Source organism: Brienomyrus brachyistius, chromosome 20, assembly GCF_023856365.1.
Source record: "Brienomyrus brachyistius isolate T26 chromosome 20, BBRACH_0.4, whole genome shotgun sequence".
Classification (NCBI taxonomy): Eukaryota; Metazoa; Chordata; class Actinopteri; order Osteoglossiformes; family Mormyridae; genus Brienomyrus; species Brienomyrus brachyistius.
In genome coordinates, this window is record NC_064552.1 from 12,797,573 (window position 1) to 12,822,735 (window position 25,163).

The 25,163-nt window shown below is 48.6% G+C and overlaps 1 protein-coding gene across 1 annotated transcript in view; it reads right to left on the reverse strand.

The window, feature by feature from the left end:
• Positions 1-303: 303 nt before the first annotated feature.
• si:zfos-911d5.4 (uncharacterized) overlaps positions 304-25,163 on the reverse strand; it is a 33,939-nt gene continuing 9,079 nt past the window's right edge. Inside the window, exon 7 of the mRNA XM_048987851.1 lies at positions 304-2,414. Within this exon, the coding sequence (XP_048843808.1) occupies positions 2,247-2,414 (168 nt within the window). The 3' untranslated portion in view covers positions 304-2,246. The remainder of the gene's footprint in view (positions 2,415-25,163) is intronic.

Consider the following 25,163-nt stretch of genomic DNA (forward strand, 5'->3'; position numbering starts at 1 on the left):
AAACTGCATCCTTGTCTTTTTTCCCAGTGGTGTTAAGTGATTCAAAATAGGGTCTGAGATCCAAAGGCAGAACCTGAGCACAGTTTATGTGTGTTACTCCGAATCACCTTCCAAGAATTTCATGTCAACAATCAAAGCTGCAAACCTCACAGACCGAACAGCGACACAGAAGAATAAACTGTCTGCTGTGCAAATCGGATTGATTTAGGATCATCAGAAAAGATTTAGGAGACAGAATTCCGTGCTCCGTCGCACTTCTGCATCTTGGAATCTGTGCACCATAACAAAAGCTGTCAGGACACCTTCTCCCAGCTGTCGCCCTTCAGGTTTATTGAAACACCGTTGAGTACAGTCATACCAGCAACACAATGCAGCACGTAGCTGGTTCAAGCTCAGATTAGCAGCGTGTAAATAAAGTGATCAAGGCTTGAGGTCAGGACAGAGTGATGGCCCATCCTGGGTAGGCATGAAAAAAACACACACAAAACTAAAAATCCAACATGTAAACACTATCTTTAGCAGTTACACCGGAGCCAGGAATCCCTGAATCACAACTGTCATGAGACATAATCTTCCCGTTTTCCCGTTCTATTTTTTCAAAACATAACCATTTACCCAAAACATAACCATTACAGGCAGAACGACAACAGCCCTGCAGGAACACCTTAGAAGCCCCCTAGAACACACCTAATACACCCAATCGCTGTCCGGATTCTGCCCTAATTGTCTGTCGTTAGCTGCTTATCGTCATGGTGTCTCTAACAGTAGCAAGCCGTCCCAACTCAAGTCGTGGTTGTGTGGCGACAAAGATTGCGATTCTCATTTTGAAGTCAACATGTGACTTCCATCATGAGTCAGCAGTGGTTTAACGATCCAGGTAGGACAACTGTATCTCCCTACTGTCAGGCGAACGATGTCCGTCTTTTCGTCTCCATGACGAGTCACTGGGTAGTGGCGGCGGACGTCCGAATAAAGAAAGAGGGTGCGAAGCGACAGGGCGGCCCCCTGGAGGTTTCGGTCACCCCCGGGGGCCGGCGCTGTTTTCATTAAGGGGTCTGCTGAGAGCCCCTGGAATGGAACCACTAATACAGACATCAGACCCATATTTCGGAGGCAGATTTGTAAACAGACATTCATACAAAAGAGCTTGAGCACAATATAATTCGGTTTCAGGTAGACGGGCCGCTCTTTCCGAGGAGATCGGATCGGGGTATTAAAAAAAAAAGGAGCCTTTTTTCTCCCTCCCCAAGATAGCTGAAGGCACTGATGTTCCGATGGGAATAACTTCATTTGAGACCATCTTAGCCCCTGTAAATGGAGTCCGTGAGCAGCTAATGCAGTCCTCTGAGTGGCCATTGTGTGGGGGCCGGCGGAAAATGCGGCCGCGGAAGCCGTAAAGCGCCACGTCTCCGCCAGTGCGCCCACACACACGCGCCCGCACACACACATACACACACACACACTTTTAAATAAGTCAGAGCTTCCCAGTAAAACAGTATCAGGTCTGTGGACGATAAGGCCCCACACAAAGGACAGTGACATCCTAGTGACAGGGGCCACACTGGATGTGCTGACAATACACACCCAAACAAACGAACGAACGAACAAACAAAAAATGTCTACCTCCCTGTCAAAGAGTAAACCAGGAAAATAAAGCACACTATTTATGCTGGGAAAACCTGAATTTGCACAGTAATGGGATAAGGATTAAGTGACCAGTCACTGAAAATTGTAGTTGACTAAGATAGTTTTTTTGTGTAGAACATGTGCACATGTTTAACCTCAATAAAGCAGCCCTCAGTAAAACGCCATATGGCCATCAGTGTGATTTTGGGAGACATTCCTCATCAATATAGCAAGATAATAAAACCACTCAATACATACATGCTTGCAATATCAGTGTCTCATGTCTTAGTAAGTCTTATGTATTTATATTAATTTATTTTCACTATGATGAAATATAATTTCATGCCAATTTATGACCCCTCCTGCATCACAGAGAGAGACGGCAATGAAGATACCTTGACTTTGATGTCACTTTGGACAAAGACAGTAGATAAATATCTGTAAATGCATGCATTGATTCAGGCTTAGGTGCCTGGGTAAACGTATTCTTCTGGTAAGCTTTGGCTACGCTTGTGTGTAAAAGGCACCCACTGAACAGCAAGCAGCTCAGTGCCAAACTGGTTAGGGAAGGACTTTGTGTTCTGAATAGGGTGGGGGGTGGGGGGTGAATGGGGCGTGGCTCAGACACTGAGGGAGATGCTGTGGATGTGGTCGACGGGGATGCGGCCGTCTGCTTCCTCGCCTTCGATGCGGAACACCACATGGGAGCACTGGGGGATGCTGGCGGTGCCACTAGTGGGCCTGAAGAACAAGCTCCGCACTCCGCGTCGGTACATCGTCACCGCCACCTGCGCCAGGAAGAGAACCCAGGGTCACATGGCCGGTCACATGGCCCCCTGTGGGAGAGGTGCAGAGACTGAGCAGTACACTACCGTATATACTAGTATGTAGCACTATATCGTATAGTATAGTATAGTATAGTATAGTATAGTATAGCACTGTTTCTCACCCCACTTCTCATGGACCCCCACACTGTTTGATTCAGGTGTACTGGGAACATAGTTGGGTAATTCAGGTCCAGTAAGTAAAAGTCCAAAACAAAATTTTGTTTCAACCAACCAGTAGAGCATAAAGAGTCACAGTCACAGAGTACTGAACTGCTTGGTTGAAACAAAATTTTGTTTTGGACTTTTACTTACTGGACCTGAATTACCCAACTCTGGCTCGGAAGGAGTAAATATCTGGACTGTTTGGGGGTCCCCAAGGACTGGGTTGAGAAACCCTGTAGTCTAATGTAGTATAGTATAATATAGCATAGTATAGCGAGTAGTATAGCACTGGACAGAGAATTACAATGTTATACTGCTGAATGTACAATATTGCATTTGCTTCTAATTATATTCATGTATCACTTCCCCTCTAAATAGAAAATCATGGACAACGTTTCATTTTAATCAATGAATCATTCAATACAAATATGCAGTTTGGCTAACAGATGGATAAATGGCTGCTTGTTTCTTTAGTAAGCTTGTCTTCTTCGGAGTGACCTGCTTCTAACATCAGATACTCTCGCTGATGCAGTTCAGGTTCAGCTTCTCAGATTATGGGCACGACAACAGCACTGACTCCAAACCCCCCCCCCCCCCCCCACTTTGTCTCCTAGCCCTGTGCTTGAGCGGTTCAAATTAATGTGTAAATTAATGTGTGTAGGAGAGTATGATTGGCGGATGAACTTTCATGATCTGATACAGCTTCCCGTGATCAGATGACATCAGAGCGCTCACACGTAACAGAATATATCAGAAATGCCCCCCCCCCACAGCGAATCCCATATGCCCCTCCCTTGTAACCTCGCCATATTGCTACTGATGTATCGCCTACAAAATCATGATTTTCTTTTTTGTCCTCTGGCTAATAGGCCTGCACAGTGTCCCTGTCCTCCTTCTTCTGGAGCGCAGGTGATGGTGAACCTCTGTCAGTGGATCCGCAAAGGTCAGCGGGGTCGCGACACTGAATGAGACCCCCCCCGACCTCGGTCTAGACCTCGGTGAAAACCCATGGCCTTAACCTTTACCCCCTGGGAGTGCAAGCTGTTGTGTCCAGCCTGACCCATCGTGTTGGGGTTCTCCTGGGGGCCTGACCCTTGCTGGCCTACAATGGCACTAGCAAGGTTATGGGGGGGGGGGGGGACACGTGTCTCTGACCAATCAAACAGGCTTCTCAGCGGCCATTTATTTAGACTGAAAAAAAAAAAACTTTTAGAGAAATACTAAATATAGTAATGTCACTGCTGAGCTCATCTCAAAAACAACAAAAATCGAACTGAAAGAATTTAGAAAACTTGCTCATTTGTTGCTAATTTTGATAGCGCCAGTATTCTTGAAACAATAAAGGCAAATATGTTGGTTCCCTGCAGAAAACATCACATGTTCAAGATCCGCCGAAAATATAAATATGCTCAATCCAACATTACGACTGGATCTACTCTGACTGCGGTTTATCTGGAAGATGGCGTCATTTCAGAGTGATAACGCAGTAAATAATTACATGGTGCTAATTACTAGGGACACTGATACATACATGCAGTTAGTCTCGTTCAACTACTTCGCATCTCGGAGCTCCAAACACAAGACGCAATTTTACAAACCAATAATGCAGCACACCGTCATTTAAAGGGCTACCCTCATCCAAACAAACACCCAACATCCTTCAGAACCACAAGAACTAAACAGGAGACCTTATCTGGCCCGTCTTGATCATTTAGATATTTAATAACTCAGCACTGGAGGAATGTTACGCAGCGCCAACTCAAATGAATGTTAGGACCATGCCCCCCCCCCCCCCCAATATACACGATTACAAATCCTGTTCGATTGCAATCATCACCGTGGCGACAATCCCGGCACTCTCAGCCCCCCCACTCGCAGGACGGTGGATAAACAAGGTCTGCCGGGACTGCGGCTGGAATCGCAATTTTACTCCCCACTTTCAGCTCCCATTTTTTTTTTTTTTTTTTTTTTTTTAAATCTCACACCTGCAACTGGTCTCCCCAGTGCCATCACAGTTACCAGCCTTTCACAGTACACTTATCTGCCCCCCCCCAATGCATCCCTTCCAGGGTATTTGCCTGAACAATAGGTTCGTTAATGAGATTTGGACGCTGTGGTAATTGGACGCATCCATTTCAAAGGGGCTATTTTACAGCATGTCTTATTTTGCAACATTGGTGGTGGTGGTAGTAGAGGCTGGGGGGGGGGGGATTAAAGTATATCACGGGGGCTTTTTATGGTTCTATTTTCTTCATTTTAGAAGAGGTCAGTTTTTTGAATTACTTGCTCTGTTCTTTCATCTCCGGCACTCGATGGATCGCCGGGGCCTTTTAGTTAATAGTGGCCACAGGCAGCAGTGAGAATCCGCGGCCCGGTCCATTGTGCGGGTCATTGTGCGGGTCATTGTGCGGGTCATTGTGCGGGCCCAGGAGGCCCTTATTACCTAACAAAACATCAAAAGGCAGATAAGCGAGAGAGGTGAGGAAAACTACTCTGCCTCCCCGTAATTGCACATGATCAGTTTAATAAGGAAGGGGTGGAAAGGCATAGGGGCAGAAGCGTGGGAGGGACCATGTCTGGGGGGGGGGTTCTTGTGTTAGCGCCCGGGCATCAAAAATGCAGACCTTACCACCAGCGAGCCGTATGGCGCTCCTGTCGGCTTTGAGTTATCGCTTGCTCCGCAGGGGGTTGCAATTGGACAGTGTGGTGCCTCAGTGAGGGCACTGCCTCAAACTCCTGCATCCACCGACTTGCGTCCGACCCGGCTGACGCGGCCCGTGCTTTTCCTGGCCATTCTGGTTTCCTTGTGAACCGGGGACTCTGATGGCAATTTGCCCATCGCGTGTCTGTGTTCCTCCCGAAGGCTCGTTCTCCAATCCCTAAACTTCCCGGAACAGGCTCCCGATCGGCGACAGCCTGAGTGGGTCGGTGGCCAATCGACGAGCGCCGATAGATGGAAGGATAGATTTACGAGAAAGCAACCATTTCCAAGTGATATGGCGACACACGGAGAAACACCAAGAATGCCAACCTAAGGGGGTTCATTAGGCAGTCGGTCCTCGACAGCCAATGAGGCCGGGAGTGTGACCATGTGGGTGAAGAAACACGGGGAAAAAAAGAGCCATTTTGGCAATAACTAAAAAATAAAATTAGGGATTATGGAATCAATAAGCAGGGCGTCAAATCAGGAGAGGCTTCACGGTCTGGTCAGCTTTACAGGGGCTAAGAACGAACATCAGAGCAATGATATCTTCAGATATAAACGACCGACCGGTGCAGCGTAACACAAACAGCCAGCAGTTACCTGACCTTCCTTCCCTAGATGGCCAGACCCCCCACAGATACATGGTCCACTAAGCAGGGCAGCTTGTCAACCTCCTGCTGGCTGATGCAAATCACACTCTAACAAGATGTCCTTTTAAAATTGCCCTTACTGTGAAAATATGGATGAAAGACATCAATGATAAACTGACTTCTCAGCCTCATGCCGTTGTAACAGCAGCATCATTCACTGGGAACATATTTCTCTCACGGACTCAAGGGTTTCTATCATGATGTGGATGATCCACTGGAGGCTCCAGGAAGGCAACAGGGATTTGTAGTTTTCTGTTCTGTTAACAAAACAAAGCTAAACTAATCAATCAAATCAAAACTAAATAAAGGTACAAAGTAATGATCAAAGAAATGATCAACAAAGGGAAATTAGCTACACAGGGAACAGGCAGTGAATACAAAAAACAAAGAAACACCATCAACAAGACAACAAGGCAGGATCAGGAACTTAAATACAGAGAACATCAAGGTTAATGCAGGACAGGTGAGAACAATTAACAAGGCTGGAAACACTGGCAACAGGTGAAATGAATTAAACCCAGGAACTCAGAAACTAACAGGGAAACTAAGAACTGACAAAGGAACAAGGAAACAGAATCTTAACGCAGGGAAAATAACAAAGGTGGGTAAAACAGAACCAAAGCAAAGAACAAAACTGAAAACAAACCACAAAATCGCAGGAACTAGAAACACTGATAAATGAAACACTAAGGAACAAAGTACAAAAAGAGAGGAGGCAGAATTTGAGTACACAAGTGACAGATTGATAAGTAGCCACATGCGCAGCTTATTGAGCCATGTGGAGAGCAGGGGAAACACCCTAAAGACTTTGACTAAGGAGAGGACAGGATGGCCAGCGACACCTGCTGGCCAAATGGGGAGAAGACATGACAAACTGGGACAAACAGGTGCTGACCCTGACGTTTTTCCTTAAATTTGAGGCTTCAGCCACCAAACTTGTGGTGAGGGAATGTGATCTGCTTTGTCTGCGTAGTCCATCGGTGGGTGGGTGCAACGCGCCAGACCCAGCAGTGCCCTGCACGTGACGTACTGGCGTAAAATTCCCCGGAAGGCACTATCAGAGCTGTTCTACGTGGGACCATTATTGATGACCTTCAGAAAACAGGCACTGCAGTCTGGACCCTACATAAATACACCCTGCATAAATCACACACCAATCCGGACTATTAAATCAAAGGCCTCGGAGGCCAAAGGGGGCCCCCCCTATAGGTTCAGAGAAGAAACAGCTAGCTCTTCACGTAGGAGAGTGAGGTTGTGGCCACAGGGGGTGCTGCCATCATTAAATAAACTGAATTCCGAGACATAAATTCCGGAAGATTCTGTGTTTTTTTCTCAACATAGAGTTTCAGCTTCGTGCCGTTTCAGAGACGGGGAGACTGATGCTGTCGGTGACACCAGGCTGAGGGACAAAGACACCCTGATCTTAAAAGACCATCTCTAAACCGTAAGATAATGGCCAGGAAGTACAATGTCCTACTGGCAAAAATGCAGTGGGACTTTGTATGACGCACCTGGAATTTCAGCAGAATGCAACTAGTCCTTCAAATGTCACTAAATCAGGTGACACATTCTGACATAATTTCAACCTATAGGTGACAGTTAACAGAGTCTCCTTCCCCCTTTTCTCTTTCTACCTCCAGTGAATCTCTTCCACTTGCGAATGCTGAATGTCAGTCTGCCTCCGGTGATGTTATTTCTTGTTATTTATTGTTTATTTACTGAGGCTAATTGGAGTTGCTAAATTGCCCGTAGGTGTGCATGTGTGAGTGAATGGTGCGTTAATGTGCCCTGCGATGGGCTGGCCCCCCCATCCTGGGTTGTTCCCTGCCTCGTGCCCATTGCTTCCGGGATAGGCTCCGGACCCCCCGCGACCCAGTAGGATAAGCGGTTTGGAAAATGGATGGATGGATGGTCTGCATGGGATACCCCATAATGACTTTACTTTATACGTACATGTCTTTAAAACTATAGAACTATTTGTTTATGTGGTAATGCTCATACATCTGGCAATGCCAAACTTGCTCATCATCAAATGTAAACATCCATTCATCCATTTTCTGTACCTGCCGCATGCCGGGTCGTGGGGTTTCAGAGGCCTATCCCAGAAGCTACAGGCACAAGGCAGGGAGCTACCCAGGATGGGGGGCCAACCCATCGCAGGGCGCGTTCACACACCATTCACGCACATGGACAATCTGGTAACTCCCAATTCACTTCAGCATGTTTTTGGACTGTGGGGGGAGACTAGAGAACCCAGAGGAATCCCCCCGACGACACGGGGAGAACATGCAAACTCTACAAGTGTAGAACCTCGACAACAGTGCCACTGTGCTGCTCCCCAAATTTAAATATGCAATGATTAAATACGATATGAAAGGCATGTAGGTGTGGGTGATTTCCCCCAGCAGAGGAATACGGCCCCCCCAACGCAGTTCAGACATCACTTCTCCGCTTTCAAAGGCCTTGTCTCCTGTCACCAGGACAACCTTCGCCCCTCAAACACTGACGCGATACCCTCCCTTGTTCGTAGGTCCCCCACCCCCCCTCCTTTTGGCGGACCGTGGTCGGTCTTGGACCCTATAGGCAGCATTGTCTCCCCCTGTGAAATGGAGATAGCGCATTCCTGTTCTCGGGGGGGCTGTATTCAGTAACCACGGCTCGCCGGGTGGATGCCCGGACTGGATTACAGGCGAGACAGGCTCTGGCCCGGGAATCAGGGGCTTCCCACAGACCGGACCTGCAGGCGCAGCCTGATCTCTGGCACATGTCGGCTTATTGGGTCCATCTGAGGAGATCTTCTTTTCATATTTTACACCCCCCCGCAGCCCACATATCACATGCATATCTGATCCAAGACAAGAGACCTTATCTGCAACATGGAATCTTCAACAGGACTATTATAGAAGCATAAATCCATTAGCATGTGATTTGTCTTCGCTTATGGCCTGGAGATACAGACCCGACCAAACAAGTGATTTAATCTGTCACTAGAAAACGGCTTTAATTCTCAAATAAGGAAAACCAAATACACGAAGCATCCTAAGCATCACAAAAGCAAATGTCTGAAAACACCCCTGCACTGTCGACAGTTTTCTCCCGGCTTTTGTTTGCAGAATTCGGGTTTCGGAGATGAACTATATCTGCGTGAATGACAGACAGAATCTTTGCTTTCTCCTCTCCTGGTCATGTACATCCACGCTTGTGGGGGGGGGGGGGTGGCTGTTGCTAAAAGGGACCGATTGAACATACAACGTATAAGAGACACGCCAAGTCAGAAGAAGAAATTAATCTACGTTATCAGCGGTCTACTGCAGTCGTTGTCCTTTTTGCTGTAAAAAATGACTGTAAAGGTTAGTGAGGTCGGCATTCCCAGGTGTGCTGGGGGGGGGGGGGGGGGGGGGGGTCAGCAGAATGGTCTGTCCTGATGATGTTCCCAGTCCAGTTTGACTAGAATCGCAATGCTTTGGGGTGACTATGCTGGAATGGCATATACAATGCACGCTTTGGGGTCCCTGCCATGGATATACCAAGTATATAAAAATTATGGTTCCATCCATCCATACATCCATCCATATTCCATCCGCACCTTTCAGAAAAAGGTCATGGGGGAGGGGGGCTTGTGGCAGGAGTCTATCCCTGACTGGGGACAGCCTGGATAGGATACCAGTCCATTTCAGGGTGCACTGATGAGCACATCAATATCAAAATAATGCTATACAAAAATACTCTGAATTGCAGGAATTGGTACGTTGTCGTCGATCTGCTTAGGTCTAGTGTCAGTGTGGGATTTGGTAACATATGAACAGGGGAGCCATAAGGGGGGGGGGGTAAATTTGTGATGATTCCAAGGACCCCTGAGTGGCAGGGACCCAAAAAAATTTGTAACATAATTGGATCTGTCTGGGTTGAGGGCTCAGTATGATGTGCTTTCATGGAGCCCAAATTCCAAAATCTCTAGCGGTGGAAGACTTCGAAGAGTGTCTCCTAAACATAAGAACAACTCCGGCACTCTGCCTGAGCCCCCCTCCTTCCCACAGGTCACACACCCCTACGGGGGATTTCCTCAGATTCCTCCATTCCGCCCCAACCTGCCTTCTCCACCCCCACCCACCGTCGACTGAAAACTCTGATGGGCCACACCAAACGCCAACGAACATCAATGCCGTTAAAAGGGCAATGTCCAACCCCCAATAACACAAACACCATCCCCTGGCTCTGATCCACACAGACGACAATAAACGCACTCAGAAACGTCGCGGGGGGTGGGGAGGCGCGGTCCTCACTAGGGCTATTGGGTGTCATTCCTCGAGACAGGCGGGAAGGGCCTGGAATGAACCAAACACACGTGTGGGGGGGGGGAGGGGGGTATGACGGCGAGGACATGCCTGTTAAAAAGTCATCCGTTGTGAATGAAGAGAGCTTCCCGTCACCTGCAGGTCCACCAGTAACCCAACACTGGGCCGTACTGCACAGCAGCCCGACAGGTCTGGAATAGTGAGGGCGACCCTAGCAGGCAGGGTCAACTGGCCACGCCCATTACATCAGGTGGGCGGGGCCAATCACAGACCGCTCCTGATAATATGCAAATATCATTTACCTTGGAAATCACGGCAGCTGTAATCGCGCCCTGGGCGACGGGGACATGACATCACCCGCTAGATTCGTTTTACTGCCCAGATGCTTGCATCTCAGGTTTTATATGCGTTTAAGTGCCTCAGACGGATGCCGTATCTGAGGAAGAGGTTCACACCGAGTTCTTTGCTCTAGGCTACAAGAGCGGGGCCCCTTTATGGTATGTAAACGTGCCCTTCCTGCCTGACGAATAGCTACAGGCCTTTATTATGCTCCTTTGCAGGGTGACACTTCGTTCCATCGTGTTTTTCATCTACTGTCACACATCCCTCACGAACATGCCACCCCCCCTGCGAGCCTGAGGGAGGAAGGGGCAGGCATCACAAATATCACCTGGCATCAGGCACCTTTGCTAACAGTTCCACCTTCCAGAAAATCTGCACCACCCCGCCCAAAAGCCCAACCGCCCCACCAGGTGGCGCTATTTACAGTCAAGAACGTTTCCTTAGTCTGTAATCTGAAATGATTTAAACCCCATCCAAACATGCACCACCACCCTGAACTTTTCTAGACATGACCTGGAGGGGCTGTACGTGTCAGCGCTAATGTCCAAAACAATATCAGACGATTATGGGACTTTCCCCAGTTAGCTCCCGAGCACAAACCCGAATCATTTCCGATTGACCCCCTAGTGTGAACGGAGCTGGAAATTTTCCCAAGAATTGTCCTTGAGTGGGTGGGCATGCTGATGATGTTTCTGTCATGCGACTGGCACAAAAACGGAAGATTACAAACAGCCGAAAAGTTCTGTTAGTACCGGCGCCGGTATCATCGGACCGATTCGAGGAATGATGAGATAGTCAGATCGCAAACGGGCTACATGACCACGGTGTAAAAATCCGAACTAAGGCTCAGTGAAACACTGCGATTTCCGCAGCATACTTCTCGCGTCATGTCCCGTCTCCTGCATACCCTACCCAAGTGCCACCCCTCATCTAAACCAACCGGAGTATTTCTAGTAGGTGTCTGACACTGACGATTTGCGGTTGTGTGCCAGTTGGGTGACTCCAGAACATGTGCAGAGCTCATGTCTAAAAATGGCTCTTAATATTCTGGATCCTTCTACCGGCCACCCTTCCGGCCGTCGCCTTCTGTGGGCTGTGGTGACGGGTCGCCATGTTGCTAGTTGTCCTTGACCTTGTCACCGTCACATTTGAAGCTGGCATCTGTAGCTTTTGTTCGGTTAACCCTTGGTGCTTGTGAGTGGGTGGTCATCGGCTCAAGCCTGCCTTTGGAATAACAGTCACAAGTCTGTGGGCCTATAAGCAGAGCCTGTAATGACGGTGGGGGCAAAGTGAAAAAAAATATATCCTCTATGGGCGCTAATAACATATCTTATTTTTAAAAGTTGCTGCAAGATCTTCGGTTTACATTGGCCATTTGTTTAAGATCGAGTAATAACAGTAACAATAGAAATTATAATTATACATTCACACAGGACATAATTGATTGAGGAATCCCAAGGAACATTCTATTATCTATAATTACGCTAACATATTTTAACCACAAATGTCTACCCACATCACTCAGTTTTTGGCTTTATGCATGCTGACGGTTAACTAAGAGGAATGTTGGAATGTGGTTGGTTGGTATGGCGATTCGCACCGCTATGGTTCATGTTTGAATCCCGCCTCTCCTTTGTGCGTGTGTTTGCATGTTTTCCCTATGTCACACGGGTTTCCTGCGGGAACTCCGGCGTTCTCTAGCGGTCAGGGTGAGGGTGTGTGCGCCCCCAATGGCCTGGCACCCCACCAGGATGCTCTCCTGAAACGGTCCAGGCCCCCAGAACCGCAATCAGGAAATTCGGTGCATGTCTCTTTAACAAGGAGGCAGAACTGCCATTCGTATTTACGGTGACCCTGTCTCCCTGGCCCGCTATTAACATCTGTAGCTGTCTGAAGCAGAAATATGAGCTGGAGGGGGGGCCTCTGATGTCACCAGGTAGCCATCCCCCTGCCCGCCACCCCGCACAAACCCAGAGGGCCTGTCTCCCAGTCTCCTCCCGGGTGACATGTGGGGCCCGTGACTGACAGTTGGGGCTGTCGACGGACAGCGGTGGGGGGGTCTTTTATGACCCGGGGAAGACGTGTCATCGCCCGTGTGCCTGTCATTCAATCCAGGAGGGGGGGGGGGGGTCCTCTTTCTGTCAGCCCCACACAAGGTGTGAAAAATCCCCGAGCCAAAGGTGCCACGTTACAACGTGAACCCAGGTCGGGTGTAAACCCACACCGCCACACGTGGAGCCCGGCGGCCCTGTACCGGCCCCTTCATCAGTGGGCGCGCACACCTGGGTGGGCACGGACCCTCACGGCGAGGACACGGCCTACATGCAGAGAGGCGACACCAACACACCAAGACATCACGCTCTGCAGTGCACTTCCAGTAAAAGGCCGTTCCAAGTGGTACCCTGTGTCCAGGGAATTTTTAATCAAAGGTCCATATCAGATTTTTGTTCAAAGTCAGAGGTCCGGAACAATTCTCAATAACAAAACAACATTTCATAAATTTTATATAACTTAATGAATTTACAATAACCTTTGATATAGACAATCAGTATGTGACAATAATGGGTACGTTTTAGCGCATGCTGATCATTTGTGATGGGGGGGGGTGTATTATGATGGGTTCTGTGAGTGTGTAAAGTCTGGTGGATCTGCATTGAATTTTTGTACTTCAAGCCACGTTAAGCCTTTTTACGTTAAACATTGATTCATAGGGTGCATTATCTCCTACGTCTGGATTAACTTGCGGTTCGGTCCACATCCAGATCGTGGTCTGGACTTTGAGAACCGCCGACATAGGCTATCCTAGGCTACAGCCTCAGACTTCGGCAAACATCAGGGCCCGACCTTGCCAGACCTTGGGAAAAATGTAACAGTTAGTGAAATCAGCAACACCTGAGTGTCCGTGCTGATGTCAACGAGAAACGTTAATCTGCCGTTTCTCATGTCAACAGCTGAGAATCTGCACTCAACATCACTCACATCATATCATATCTTACAATGTTCTTTAGCAAACCAAATTTACTGTAAGTCTATTTTAATGTTGTTTGTACTTAACAGTGTCTTGTAGACCAGTGTTTCTTAAACCAGTCCTCGAGGTACCCCCCCCCCAGACGGTCCACGTTTTTGTTCCCTCCCAACTCTCAGGGAATTGGGAAGGAGCAAAAACACGGACCATGTGGGGGGGGGGGGGTCCCCAAGGACTGGTTTGAGAAACACTATTGTAGACAGTGGCAGGCAGATAACAGTTTGTACAAATTCCACAAAAATATTCCGAAGTATTTCACAACAACCTATACATCTAATTATCTTCCATATTATAAAATAAAACTGAACACCGCTAATATTCAGGAGATAGCAAGGGCTGAACTGGCCGTCTGGCATATGGGACATTTTCCTGGGGGGGGAAATGGGTTTCTGGGCCAGCAAAATCCACCCTGCAAGGCATAATTTACCATGGGGTCATGGGGGACCCCTAAGTCTTCGGCCAAAATTGAATCTCGGTCCAGCACCGGAAAATGTCAGAACGTACTGGTATTTTCAGAACATACTGGTATTTTCAGAACGATGGACCCCTCAGCTGATGGACAATGACCGCCAGCACGTGGGACTGAAATGTCTCGTATTGATGTGGGCGGATGAAAAGGACGAGTACTTTGCGGGATATCGACTGCTGACATAGATATTGAGTATCGATGGAATTTTTTTCCTTAAAATATTTGGGGTAAATTTCTGCCAATGTTATTCATCCCGAGTGGTTTAAAACCACTTTAGCAATGTGAATAATTTTCCACGATTTCCATTTCTTTGCATTGCACTATACTGATAATACGCATCAATAACCACCAACCCGAGCAGAGGTTTAAAATGGCTGCAGGCTACAAAGGAAGCAAGCGGACGACACTGTTCTTCATATCAGCCTGTCACTAAGTGTGCAGAAAAAGGGACGGATAAATAAGACAGTTCATTACAGAATGTGGCCTGATTGCTCATGCCGGACAATGACTGAGAATGATGAAGGACGGGAATCTTTACAGTGATTGTGCTTGGAGAATAAAAAAAGTCACTAAAGACTGAAATATATTATTCTATTATACTAGTTGTCTCTAAGATAGTATGTGCTTGTCGATGTCCAATAAGGAGAATATAAGATTGTGTCTGCCTGTGTCCAATACGAAGCCTGAGAAAGTCCCTGCCCATGTCCAATAGGGAGCTTCAGGGCCGAGACTGTCCCTGACCAATAAGGAGCTTCAAAGCTGCGACAGTCCCTGTCCATGTCCAATAGGAAGCTTCAGAGCTGAGACAGTCCCAGGCCATATCCAATAAAATGCCCCCAGGCAGGGATCTGCAACTATGTGTGGGGTGGACTTGACTGACACCTATATGCCTCAGCGGGCCACTTTATTGAAGGTAAAGACAAGTAGCACGGCCCCACCCCTACAGAGGGGAGAGGGCAGGTGGGGGTGTGGGGGGGGGGTACCTGCTTCCACAGAGCAGGCAATCATGGGAAGTACTCTGCATTTCGTTGACATGCACAATTCAGTTAAGCCCGCAGGTTGCTCAAAGCTATGACCTTGATCACTAGTTAACTCCAAAATAGCTCCGCCGACCACCAGCCGCGGCTAACAGGAAGCCATTAGGACAGCGGCAATTATGGTTTACATCCATTCGCGTTCTCCCTACTTTATTTTAATCTGTTTAAGTGCATTTTCTGTGAGAGGTTAGAAAATGAGTCCCGGTCTGCTGAATGAGGCTGGGTTTTCTGGCCGAGCCGAGAGCGCAATTTATGGCTGATTTAATTTGTCCTTAGCAAACATTTCTAACGACGTTACCCCACCGCACTCGCCGAGCGGGGCCCCTCTTATTCCATTAACTCTGAAATCGGGTTTAAAGACCATATTGATGCGGGATGTTATTACGAGTGATTAACAAAACAAGAGACAATGGGGTAAAGTGTCCGCTAACTGGTTTATCTGTAATTCCGCGCAACAGATGGCCGTGCCGCAGCTGATAAATCAGCCCCTTTCTCGACGCCGCGGCAACGTGCCAGACTCGCGCTGAGCAAAACCGGCGCATCCATAAAGATGTTCGTTACAGTGGAAAAACGAGTCCAAGACGGCACCTGGAGAATGGACTTGGGTTTCGGGCGACGCAATACGGCTTCACAGCCGCTCCAGAAACGCAGCTGTAGGTGTCTGGAACGGTCCTGAACCTTCCAGAGAAGATCCACACCATATCTTTGCCCAATCAGATTTCCTCTATGGCGTTCAATATATCAATGTAAACATGAAGGCTTCTTGAATTATTATTATTATTATTAGGTGCCATAAAGCAGATGTTGGCTCTTCCAGAATGTTCTGTCTGGGGCTTCAGGCTTAGTCTGTCTCTGAAGCTCCAGATGATCCTTCAGTCATGGCAGTAATGGCGCTGATCCAGCTCCAACACCAATCTCACTCCAAAGATCTTCCTGTTGATGTTGAGTGTCTTCCCAACTGAGGAGCCCATCTTCCTGCATTATACTTCAGCATCTCCATCCTTCAGACCTTCTCGGTGCGCTCCTCCAGTGGATTACCTTCTTCCACACAGTCTGAAATAGGGCCCTTCTCATTGTCACCACAACGACCGCCTGCACCAACACAGTCCTGGCTCACTGCCAGCCAATAATATAGGTGGCTGGTTTTGTCGGGCACCTCTGTTGGGACCTGTTTGCCATGGGCTACCCTGACAGGAGGTAAAAAATCCAGGCAACATCTCTCAGTTTTACTTGCGTGCCCCAACAAGGCGCTGTACCACAATATGGGGCTCCCTGAAGCGCTATCAATAATACACAGATTATATGTTGTCCCTGTGAAGGACTGGCTTCCCATGGAGGGTCTCCCCCTGCAGGGAGAGGCTCCAGGCTCCCTGTCACCATGTAAAGAAGACCAAGGGATGGATTTATTTATTTCAATGCCCTCCACAAGACTGGCATCCCATCCCATGTGACCCCTGCCATAGTCATAAGCTTCCTGACCCAATATGACTTTGCATTGGATAAAAGATAGAAGACTGTAATGGAAGATGGATGGATATCTGTATATCTATATATTTCAGCTAACATGAATTTCTGAGTAGAATTTGGAATTTATGGCAATCGATAGGACAGGGACGGCCTGCACTATAGGTGAGGGTTCCTTTTGACTAAAGGAAGCAGAAGAGCGAGTGAAAAAATCAGAAGTAATACCTCTGGCTGCATTCCATGATATTACAGTTATAAAGATGCGAGCTAGTTTGCTAACAGTCACATACCCCAGGAATGCCAGCTCTCAGGCATCCGGCGTGACACTCACGCTTTCAGACTCAAGAAATCGGCAAATCTATATTATTACATTATAAACCTAAAATGAGCTGCATCAAAAGCATTGGGGCAGTTTGCAAACGCTGCAGATAAAACTCTTACATGCATGCAAATGCGTATGCAGACTTAATATCACAAAACTGGAACCCTGATAAGCTGTGCTACTGAAATGTTTTTTTTTTTTTTTTAAATGAGTTGACAATATTTGTTTGTCTTGTGCTTTGGGGTAGGGGGCTAGGGGATCAGAAGGCCAAGGACTGACCCTGCAACAGATGAGCATTAGGCAGTAGGAGAGAGTTTGAACGTCATTTAAATACCAAGGTTTATTTACTGGGGGGGGGGGGGGGTACACCCATAGAAAACTGAAAATGCTCATTTGGGTGTATGATGCATACAGTGTGTCTGGGAGCGCAGAGCTAATGGAAGTTTCCAATATTTACTATAAAATGCAATTCGGACCGTTCTCCTCCATCATTGCCGCATCGGCTACTTCCGGCTGAAGCTTCACCGACGCCAATAATGCAAGAATGGTGGCGAGGCCTCAGCGCAGCCTCAGCGACGTCTTGGCGGCCAGATCGGATGCCGGCATGTTCCGCGTCTGCGGTATCGACGTCCGGAGTCTCCGCAGACAGAAGGGCGCAGGTGGACGGCGGCCAACGTGACCCAAATCCCCGGAGAATTCGGCTTGAACAAAAGCACCCAGCGGATTGATGTCTGGAGGCTGCTCGGGACTTTTTTTCTGGGCCTTTCCTGGGACTCCCGCAGCCCCCCCCCGGATCCAGGACGTCGATTCGGCTATCCGAGCCTAATTCCTCCATTCCCTCTACCTCAGTCTATTTATTCATTCCAATTAAAACAAACGCTCCTGAAATGATACTTATTGCCATTTGTCCCTGGCCGCTCCCCCGAAATCCCTGCAACAGATTAGCCAGTATTAGCCAGTAGGAGAGAGTTTGATTGAGGGGAACACAACTTAATGTAAATACCAATTCCCCTCCAATTTCCTCAGGCCACCTTGGCACAGCATCCAGAAGCCAAAACAACCCCCGCAATATAGGAGAATCAGGGTGGGGCGAGGACTAGACCAGCGGCGCTCAATGGTTGAGGATTCGAATCCTTCCTCCTGTGTTTGTATGGAATTTATATATCCTTGCAACTGTTCAGCTGTCTTGCCACCAAAGCTGTGTGGCACAGATTAGGATGCAAGCCTTATGACCAGAATGTTGTTAGTTCAAATCCCGGCGTTGATCCCAAAGTTGGGAGGAAGACCCTTAAACCCCAATTGGTTTGAGGACTGACTGGCTCTGCTTGTATAACGTTTGTTGCTTTGGAGCATCTGTGAGAGAAATACAATGCAAAAACTCACGGCTAGGCCAACCATTTGCTGTAAACTGGCTGGTGTGTGTGTGGGGGGTTGCCTGTCCTGGACCAGCATCACGCCTGTGTGAAAATAAATGGCTTAGAAGGACAGGTGACTGGTATCAGTAATGAATGCAAAACAATGGAAGTAGAGACTGTTCTGTAAATAGATAAAACGGTCTAAACACCGGTCCAATGCAATCAGAGGAGCAACGAAACCCCCAGAGGCTGGAAAGAACTGAACGCTGCAGAATTACTCTACTCCCCCCGCCCCAGGGTATGGGGGCGCTGATGATTCCCACGTGTCAAAAAACATATAATGATCGGAACAAAAGTTAACAGTGGGGCCCACATATGCTCTATAGGACTCTTAATTGTTTAGCGACAGGAAGTCTGTGAGCCCAGTAATCAATAGCATACAAGCGGAAAACCTGGGAAGCGGAATATGGGCAGATTTCACACTAGTGTCCACCAAGTGTTGGAGACACAGAGAGAGCATCAGGAACATTTCTTCACCTATTCCAGAACCCCGAAAGATTTTTCACTCTGTGACGTTCCTTTGGATTTGCCAGCAACTATTTAACCATGTCATCATCATCACCATCATCAAAAAGGCACTGTCCTTTATCCATCCATCCATCCATCCATCCATCTGCCAACTTCTTATCCGATACAGGCCTCGATCCTAGCCCAGGAAACATCTGCCAGTCAGGACAGCATATAATTTCAAAGCCAGTCTGGGATTCAAACATTTCATGCTATAGCGCCGCAGTGCCTTACAGAGCAGCCTTTTAGGATAATACAGATACACTTGCGCAGTTAATCCCAGTAAACATTAAGGTGTCTTATCATTAAAAACAGCGTGTAAACCAGAAACCTGGTTTGCAAGCCCTTTGCAGGACTGGTTTCACACCGAGACAGCAGCGTGTCTGCGATTAAAAGAAGGGGAGAAACTGCCCACAGCACACCGGGTGACGCTGAAAACTAGTAAGTGAATTAAACCACAAACAAAACAAGCCCCGCCTACACATTTCTCACACATTTATTTACCTTTTACAACCCTCTCAACTGGCATGTCATTTAAGCCATGATTAAAATCGTGTTCCTCCGCGTCCTCGCTAAACAATTAAATGTAGATGACACCAAACGCAAAAGTGCATCAGATTTAATCCGGGGGGGGGGGGGGGGGGGGGGGGGCAAGCGCTTTCAGTCCAATAAATAAATATCAACGTCTAATGGAATAATGCCGTTTTGTCCCACAAATGGCTGCCACACAGGTTAAACCACTACAAAGGAAGTGGCAGGAGGGTTATTTAATTTTTACATTTCGTATCAGATTTGCGCTGCTTAATGCTTCCACACAGGATAATTCGAACGGGCACATTGTGTTCTTACTGAAAATGATTTCTCTCCCTCGTTCTGAAAATGGCTCAACTCTCCCACCCCCCCACCCCCTGTCCCCCTTGAAGACCTGACAAAGGGACACAGAAAATACATATAAAAGCCTCGGTCTGGCATCATCTCCGCACTCTGGGGCAGTAAACGGTGTCCCTCCCCCCCCCCTCCTTCTACCTCTCTTTTGTGCAATTAGATTAATTAAAGGCACTTTATGTCACGACCCTGGTGCCCTTTTCCCTTTCAGTGGGCAGCGCCATCCACCCCACCTGGTCCATTTCTACTGAGATGGTAGCTGCTCGGATATTCAAAGGGGAAAAGAGAGGGCAGTAAGCAAAACAAGCCAGACGAATCCGCTGCAGACGAATCCGCTGCAGACGAATCCGCTGCAGACGAATCCACTGCAGACGAATCCGCTGCAGACTAATCCGCTGCAGACGAATCCACTGCAGACGAATCCACTGCAGACGAATCCGCTGCAGACGAATCCACTGAGCTGTTAGTCTTTCTTGTTTTTTTTTTTTTTTTCGCCACAAAGATCTTACGGTAAATTAACAGCGTTTTAGTGAGCGGCACGCTCAGGTTTCGCCAGTGGGGACCCGTCGCTCTTCAGGCACCCAATTAAGGCCCATTAGGCGGCTCTGATTAGCCTCAGGATGTTGATGTTGCGGGCACCGTTTTGCCACGGTGTTTTATTTCTGCACGGAGCCAGAGGCCTCCCCAGGGGGCCAGTAATAATCCAGCACGGTGGAAAGCCAGTGGGCCCCCCCCCCAGCCCCTAAGAAGAGCGATGGGGGGTGGCTCTCCCTCCAATGGTAAAGGAAGATCTGGGGTATGGTAGGGCGGTCTTTCGATGAATTTAAAATCGATCCGCTTCAGGTGCCACATTTAATCGCGGGCCGACAGATGGACTCAACAGGCTGGGGGCGGGGGGGGGGGGGTCTCTGTGGTCACGCCAACCCACAACACCGATTCAGGTTCGCAGACTGGAGGCAGACAGTCTGCTGGCATGCCCCCCCCAACTCTTCCCCCTCCCCCCCCATATACACACCCGCCACCAAGCCCAGTTCCGGAGGGAAGGCCTGAGTCATCACTGTCCTTCTCAGCGCTCACAGTTGCAGCAGAGGTCACAGCAGAAGAGTGTGGCATTCAGCTTGTCTTTGATTACCACCAGGGTGTCGATGGGGGGGAGTATGGGGAGGGGTGGGGGTTTGTTATTGCATGACACGGACCTGTATTGAACTGTAGGGTGGCGTTACCGATGGGAGAGGAGACTTAGTCACCATGGCTTGCATCCCAGTTGAGGACCTGCAAAGATCTTCACATCTTCTTAGTCCACTAACATCCAATCATCATGATCTGAGATAGAAAAAGGAATGTGGAGGGCCAGAGGGGCCCCATACAGGGATGTGGGAGCCCCCAGGTGGGTCAGGACGAAGACGCCCAGTAGACAATGAACCATGTTCTGGAGTTAGATTCAGCATAGGCTTATACTAGGAAGAGACAGCAGCTATAACCAATCACAGAAGGCCTGCGGCTAATGGCAGCCAATGGCTGGAGAGAGCAGGAAATTAAGGGCGCGTGGCACAGTCCACTAGGAGGTCAGTGCCAAGGAAGGGTTCAGCTACTGTACCTCTGAATGACATACGATACCAGCTGATTAATTATAGATTCCCGACTGCCCTCCATGCCCTCCTGTAAGGGGGTCCTCATCACCACCATGCACTGGCTTGCACATGCCTCGGGGGAGGGGGGGGGGAGAGAGAGCACTGCAAAGCATCAGCACTGATTAATCTGCGATCCACGGAAACCGATTAAAGCTGTTCCAGTGCTCTCTGCGTAATCATGGCAATGAATTAATCACAGCTCAATCCGGCCTCTCACTCTCTACATTTAGATTGCCCCGGGCCACACATCCCGGCCATAATCTCTTTAAATCACTCGGTAATCAGGACAGGGTCATGTGATCCAGGAGCCAGTCCAGGGAACATGAGCTGCAAGGCGTGATGGGACGTCACTTCATCGCAGGGCACGCGGTCGCACACGCAGTGCCAGCCAACACCCTCGGGGGCTGTAAACAGTGTGCTGTGTCATGTCCTGTCTCCTACATTCTCTAGCCAAGTTACACCCTTCGGCACCTCGCACACTCAGGGCAATTTAGGGACAGCAGTTCACCTAACTTCCTATTTCTGGAATATAGGAGGAAAGCCAAACAAGCGTGGAGGTCATGCCGACTTCACAATAACAGAGCTGGAAAATTCCAGAAGGGTGAGCCTTCTGCTGGCGGCTGAGCCAGCCTGTGATCCTGTTGGTCTGTGTTTATTATCCAGCTCGGAGACTGCAGCAGAGACACACAGGCCTTGCCAGCGTATGAAAGCCTGCTCGCCTGCGCTACCTTCACAACAAACCCTTAATCCCAAGCTGAGCGGAAGTTTCCGTCCTCAGGACGTGGCCTGACTACCCCACAGCTCCGAGGCGCCGCGTGACCGAATACCCCCAGATTCGCGTGTGCCGGCCCAGATTGCCCGCCCGCGTCTTTTTGCAAACAGCGGATCAAAAGCCCGCCCATCTCGACTGCGGGGCTGAACTGCGCCCAGGGAGGTATCGGGTGTCCGGGGCTCTCTTAAGCTGCCCCCAGCAGCTGCCTCTTACGGACTCAGGGGCCGTGTAGTGCCTAAATGGACACAGTAAACACGCTGCATAATTAAGGGGTGGGTGCGTGTTGGCTAACCACACCGCACGGGGGTGGCAGGGCGCCAGGCCATGTTACGGACTAATTGCTACTCCGCCAGAATTCAAAAATTGATAATTCATGTTATTAATCTATATTATTGTGTTATTCTTCAAGGAAGCCTCAAGACTCCCTAATATGAAGGTATAATTTCCATGCTTGCACAGCGGCAAAACCCTGGCTCATTACGATTCAGCCCCTTTAAGGCTCATCCCTTTAAGTGGGCCGGCCTGCCAGATATCAGCAACCGCGGCACTTTCAGGAGGCCAGTGGCTCACATTTTCACTTCGGTGGCAACTCCCTCCAGCCTCCCACCCCCAGCTCCCCCCAATGTTCGATCCAGGCAAACGTTCGACTTGTAATGGCACAGCTTTATGCACCGTTAAGAAGATGGGGGGGGGGGATCAATGGCACATTTTCTCCACACTCCTCTGTAATATTTGGTTTCTTGCGGCAGATTGGGTTCCTGAGTGGTTATGCGAGGAGACCATCTAATCGAAACATCAATTTATTATATAAAAGTTCTTGTCCCAGAAACACCATGTTTAATATTTATTTCCCCTTTTCCAGGAAATTTAACAGCTGCATTTCCACCCGCGCGGCAAATATGTTCGGTCTCTCGGCAACCCTCTCGGCAGAGATGCTGCGAGCTCCTGTGCAGCTTTCACCATAATTCAGGATTTGCCCCGAAGAATAAACAAGAAAAATCTTTCTTAAAAAAAAATAAGAAAATATCATCCATCCATCTTTCAGCCACTTATCCAGTACAGGGTTGTGCGGGGGGGTGGGGGGGGGGGGGGGTGGAGCCTATCCCAGGGACCACAGGGTGCAAAGCTGGGAAACAAGATGCTAGTCTATTGCAGAGAATAATAAAGTAATAAACTGCATTTAAAAGAAATATGTACACATACTATTCTAATATAAAATTAAATAATTAAAATATTTTAAATATAAATTCAAGTGCTTTGAAAATGTTGCGATATTGCAGGTCTTATCTGATTATGTCATAAACGCAACACGGTGGCTGTCAAATAAATGAACGAATGAGCGGATGAATGAAGGACTTAATGATAGCTAAAGAGGACAGGCGTGTCACCTCAGGGGACGTCCCGGGGGCAGCCGGGTCCTCTTAAAGACGCGGAACGGGGCTCATGTTTCTCCCAGAGCGACGAGCGCATGGATGGGTCCCAGTGTCGCGTCAGGCAGCCTCCATTTACAAATATTTTTTGGAAAATAACATATCATGTTTTAACACAACGGATCCCTGTGGGCCAGGCTGGGGTGGGGACTCCCCCAGGGGGTAAGGCAGACTGTCTCTGAGGCCGGTATTGAGCGTGGGGCATCTGGAGGGCCGTGTGCCACCTCCAGGAGTGGGGGGGGGGGTGGTGTAACAGTGTACCGCGCACATGTAATGTGGTGCCTTGGGACCCCTGATCTTTGACCCCCGCCTGCCTTTCCCCTTGACTCACGTCTTTCAAAAACCCGGTACACGCCTTCAGTTTGACAGCGACGGCGAATTAACCTCAACTTAAAGCTTCAGCAGTCAGAAACCATAAAATATCGACAATTTACCGCCAAGCCGTCTGATCTGTAACGCAGGAGTGAGCGGTTCCATTTCAATACGCGTCCAGCGCGTGGCTCAGATCTCATTGACAATGATGGAGGCGTTCAGCTTGAGTTCATGTGTTCGAAAAGTCAGCAGTGATGCTGTGAGGCCATCAGAGGCAATGAGGTAAATGAACATGCTAAGCGGCTAGCATACATTACATAAACGAATCTGCCAAGCAGCTAGCGTGCCTTAGGTAGACGAATCTGCCAAGCAGCTAGCGTGCCTTAGGTAGACGAATCTGCCAAGCAGCTAGCGTCAGGTAAATGCTAGCATGTGTCAGGCGGACAGATCCGCTAAGGTGCCAGGATGTCATAGTGTCATAGGTGAACAAATCCGCTAAGTGGCTAGCATGTGCTAGCTGGTCAATTCTACCAAGCGGCTAGCATATCCTAGGCAACAAATCAGCTAAGCAGCTAGCATGTCTTAGGTAAACAGATCTGCTAAGCAGCTAGCAAGTGGTAGGCGAACAAATCTGCTAAGCGGTTAGCATGTGCTAGACAAACAAATCAGCTAAGCAGCTAGCAAGTGCTAGGCAAACATATCTGGGAAGCAGCTAGCAGGCATTAGGTAAACGAAACTGCTAAGCGGTTAGCATGTGCTAGACAAACAAATCAGCTAAGCAGCTAGCAAGTGCTAGGCAAACATATCTGGGAAGCAGCTAGCAGGCATCAGGTAAACGAAACTGCTAAGCGGAGTGTATGTGTCAGCATGCTGTTGTCACCCATGGTAAAACACTCTGGCAAATATCTGGGAAGCGGGCGAACAGCAGCCGGCGTCGTATTAGCAAAGGCCAGCTTGGTCTGTTGCCACCCCACCTGGAACGGATATCCAACATATTTACTTCATTAGCCGAATCAATTAATGGTCTCCCTCTAAAATAAACATGACAAAACCTCGGGCTGATGGCCAATTAAAACAGCGAGCGGACTAGTTGGCAGCCTCCAGACACGGCCGCTCACGTGTAATTACCTTCTTATGTAATTAAGCACATCCAGTTAACGAGGGTCTTGGGAAGGGGCCGCGGGGCCTGGGTAGCTAGCAGAGTAATTAGCACCCGCTATGCTAATGTCAGCGAAAGGGAGACTCATCTTTGCTTTGGAGGGGAGATGGGTTAGGGGGGCTGGGGGGG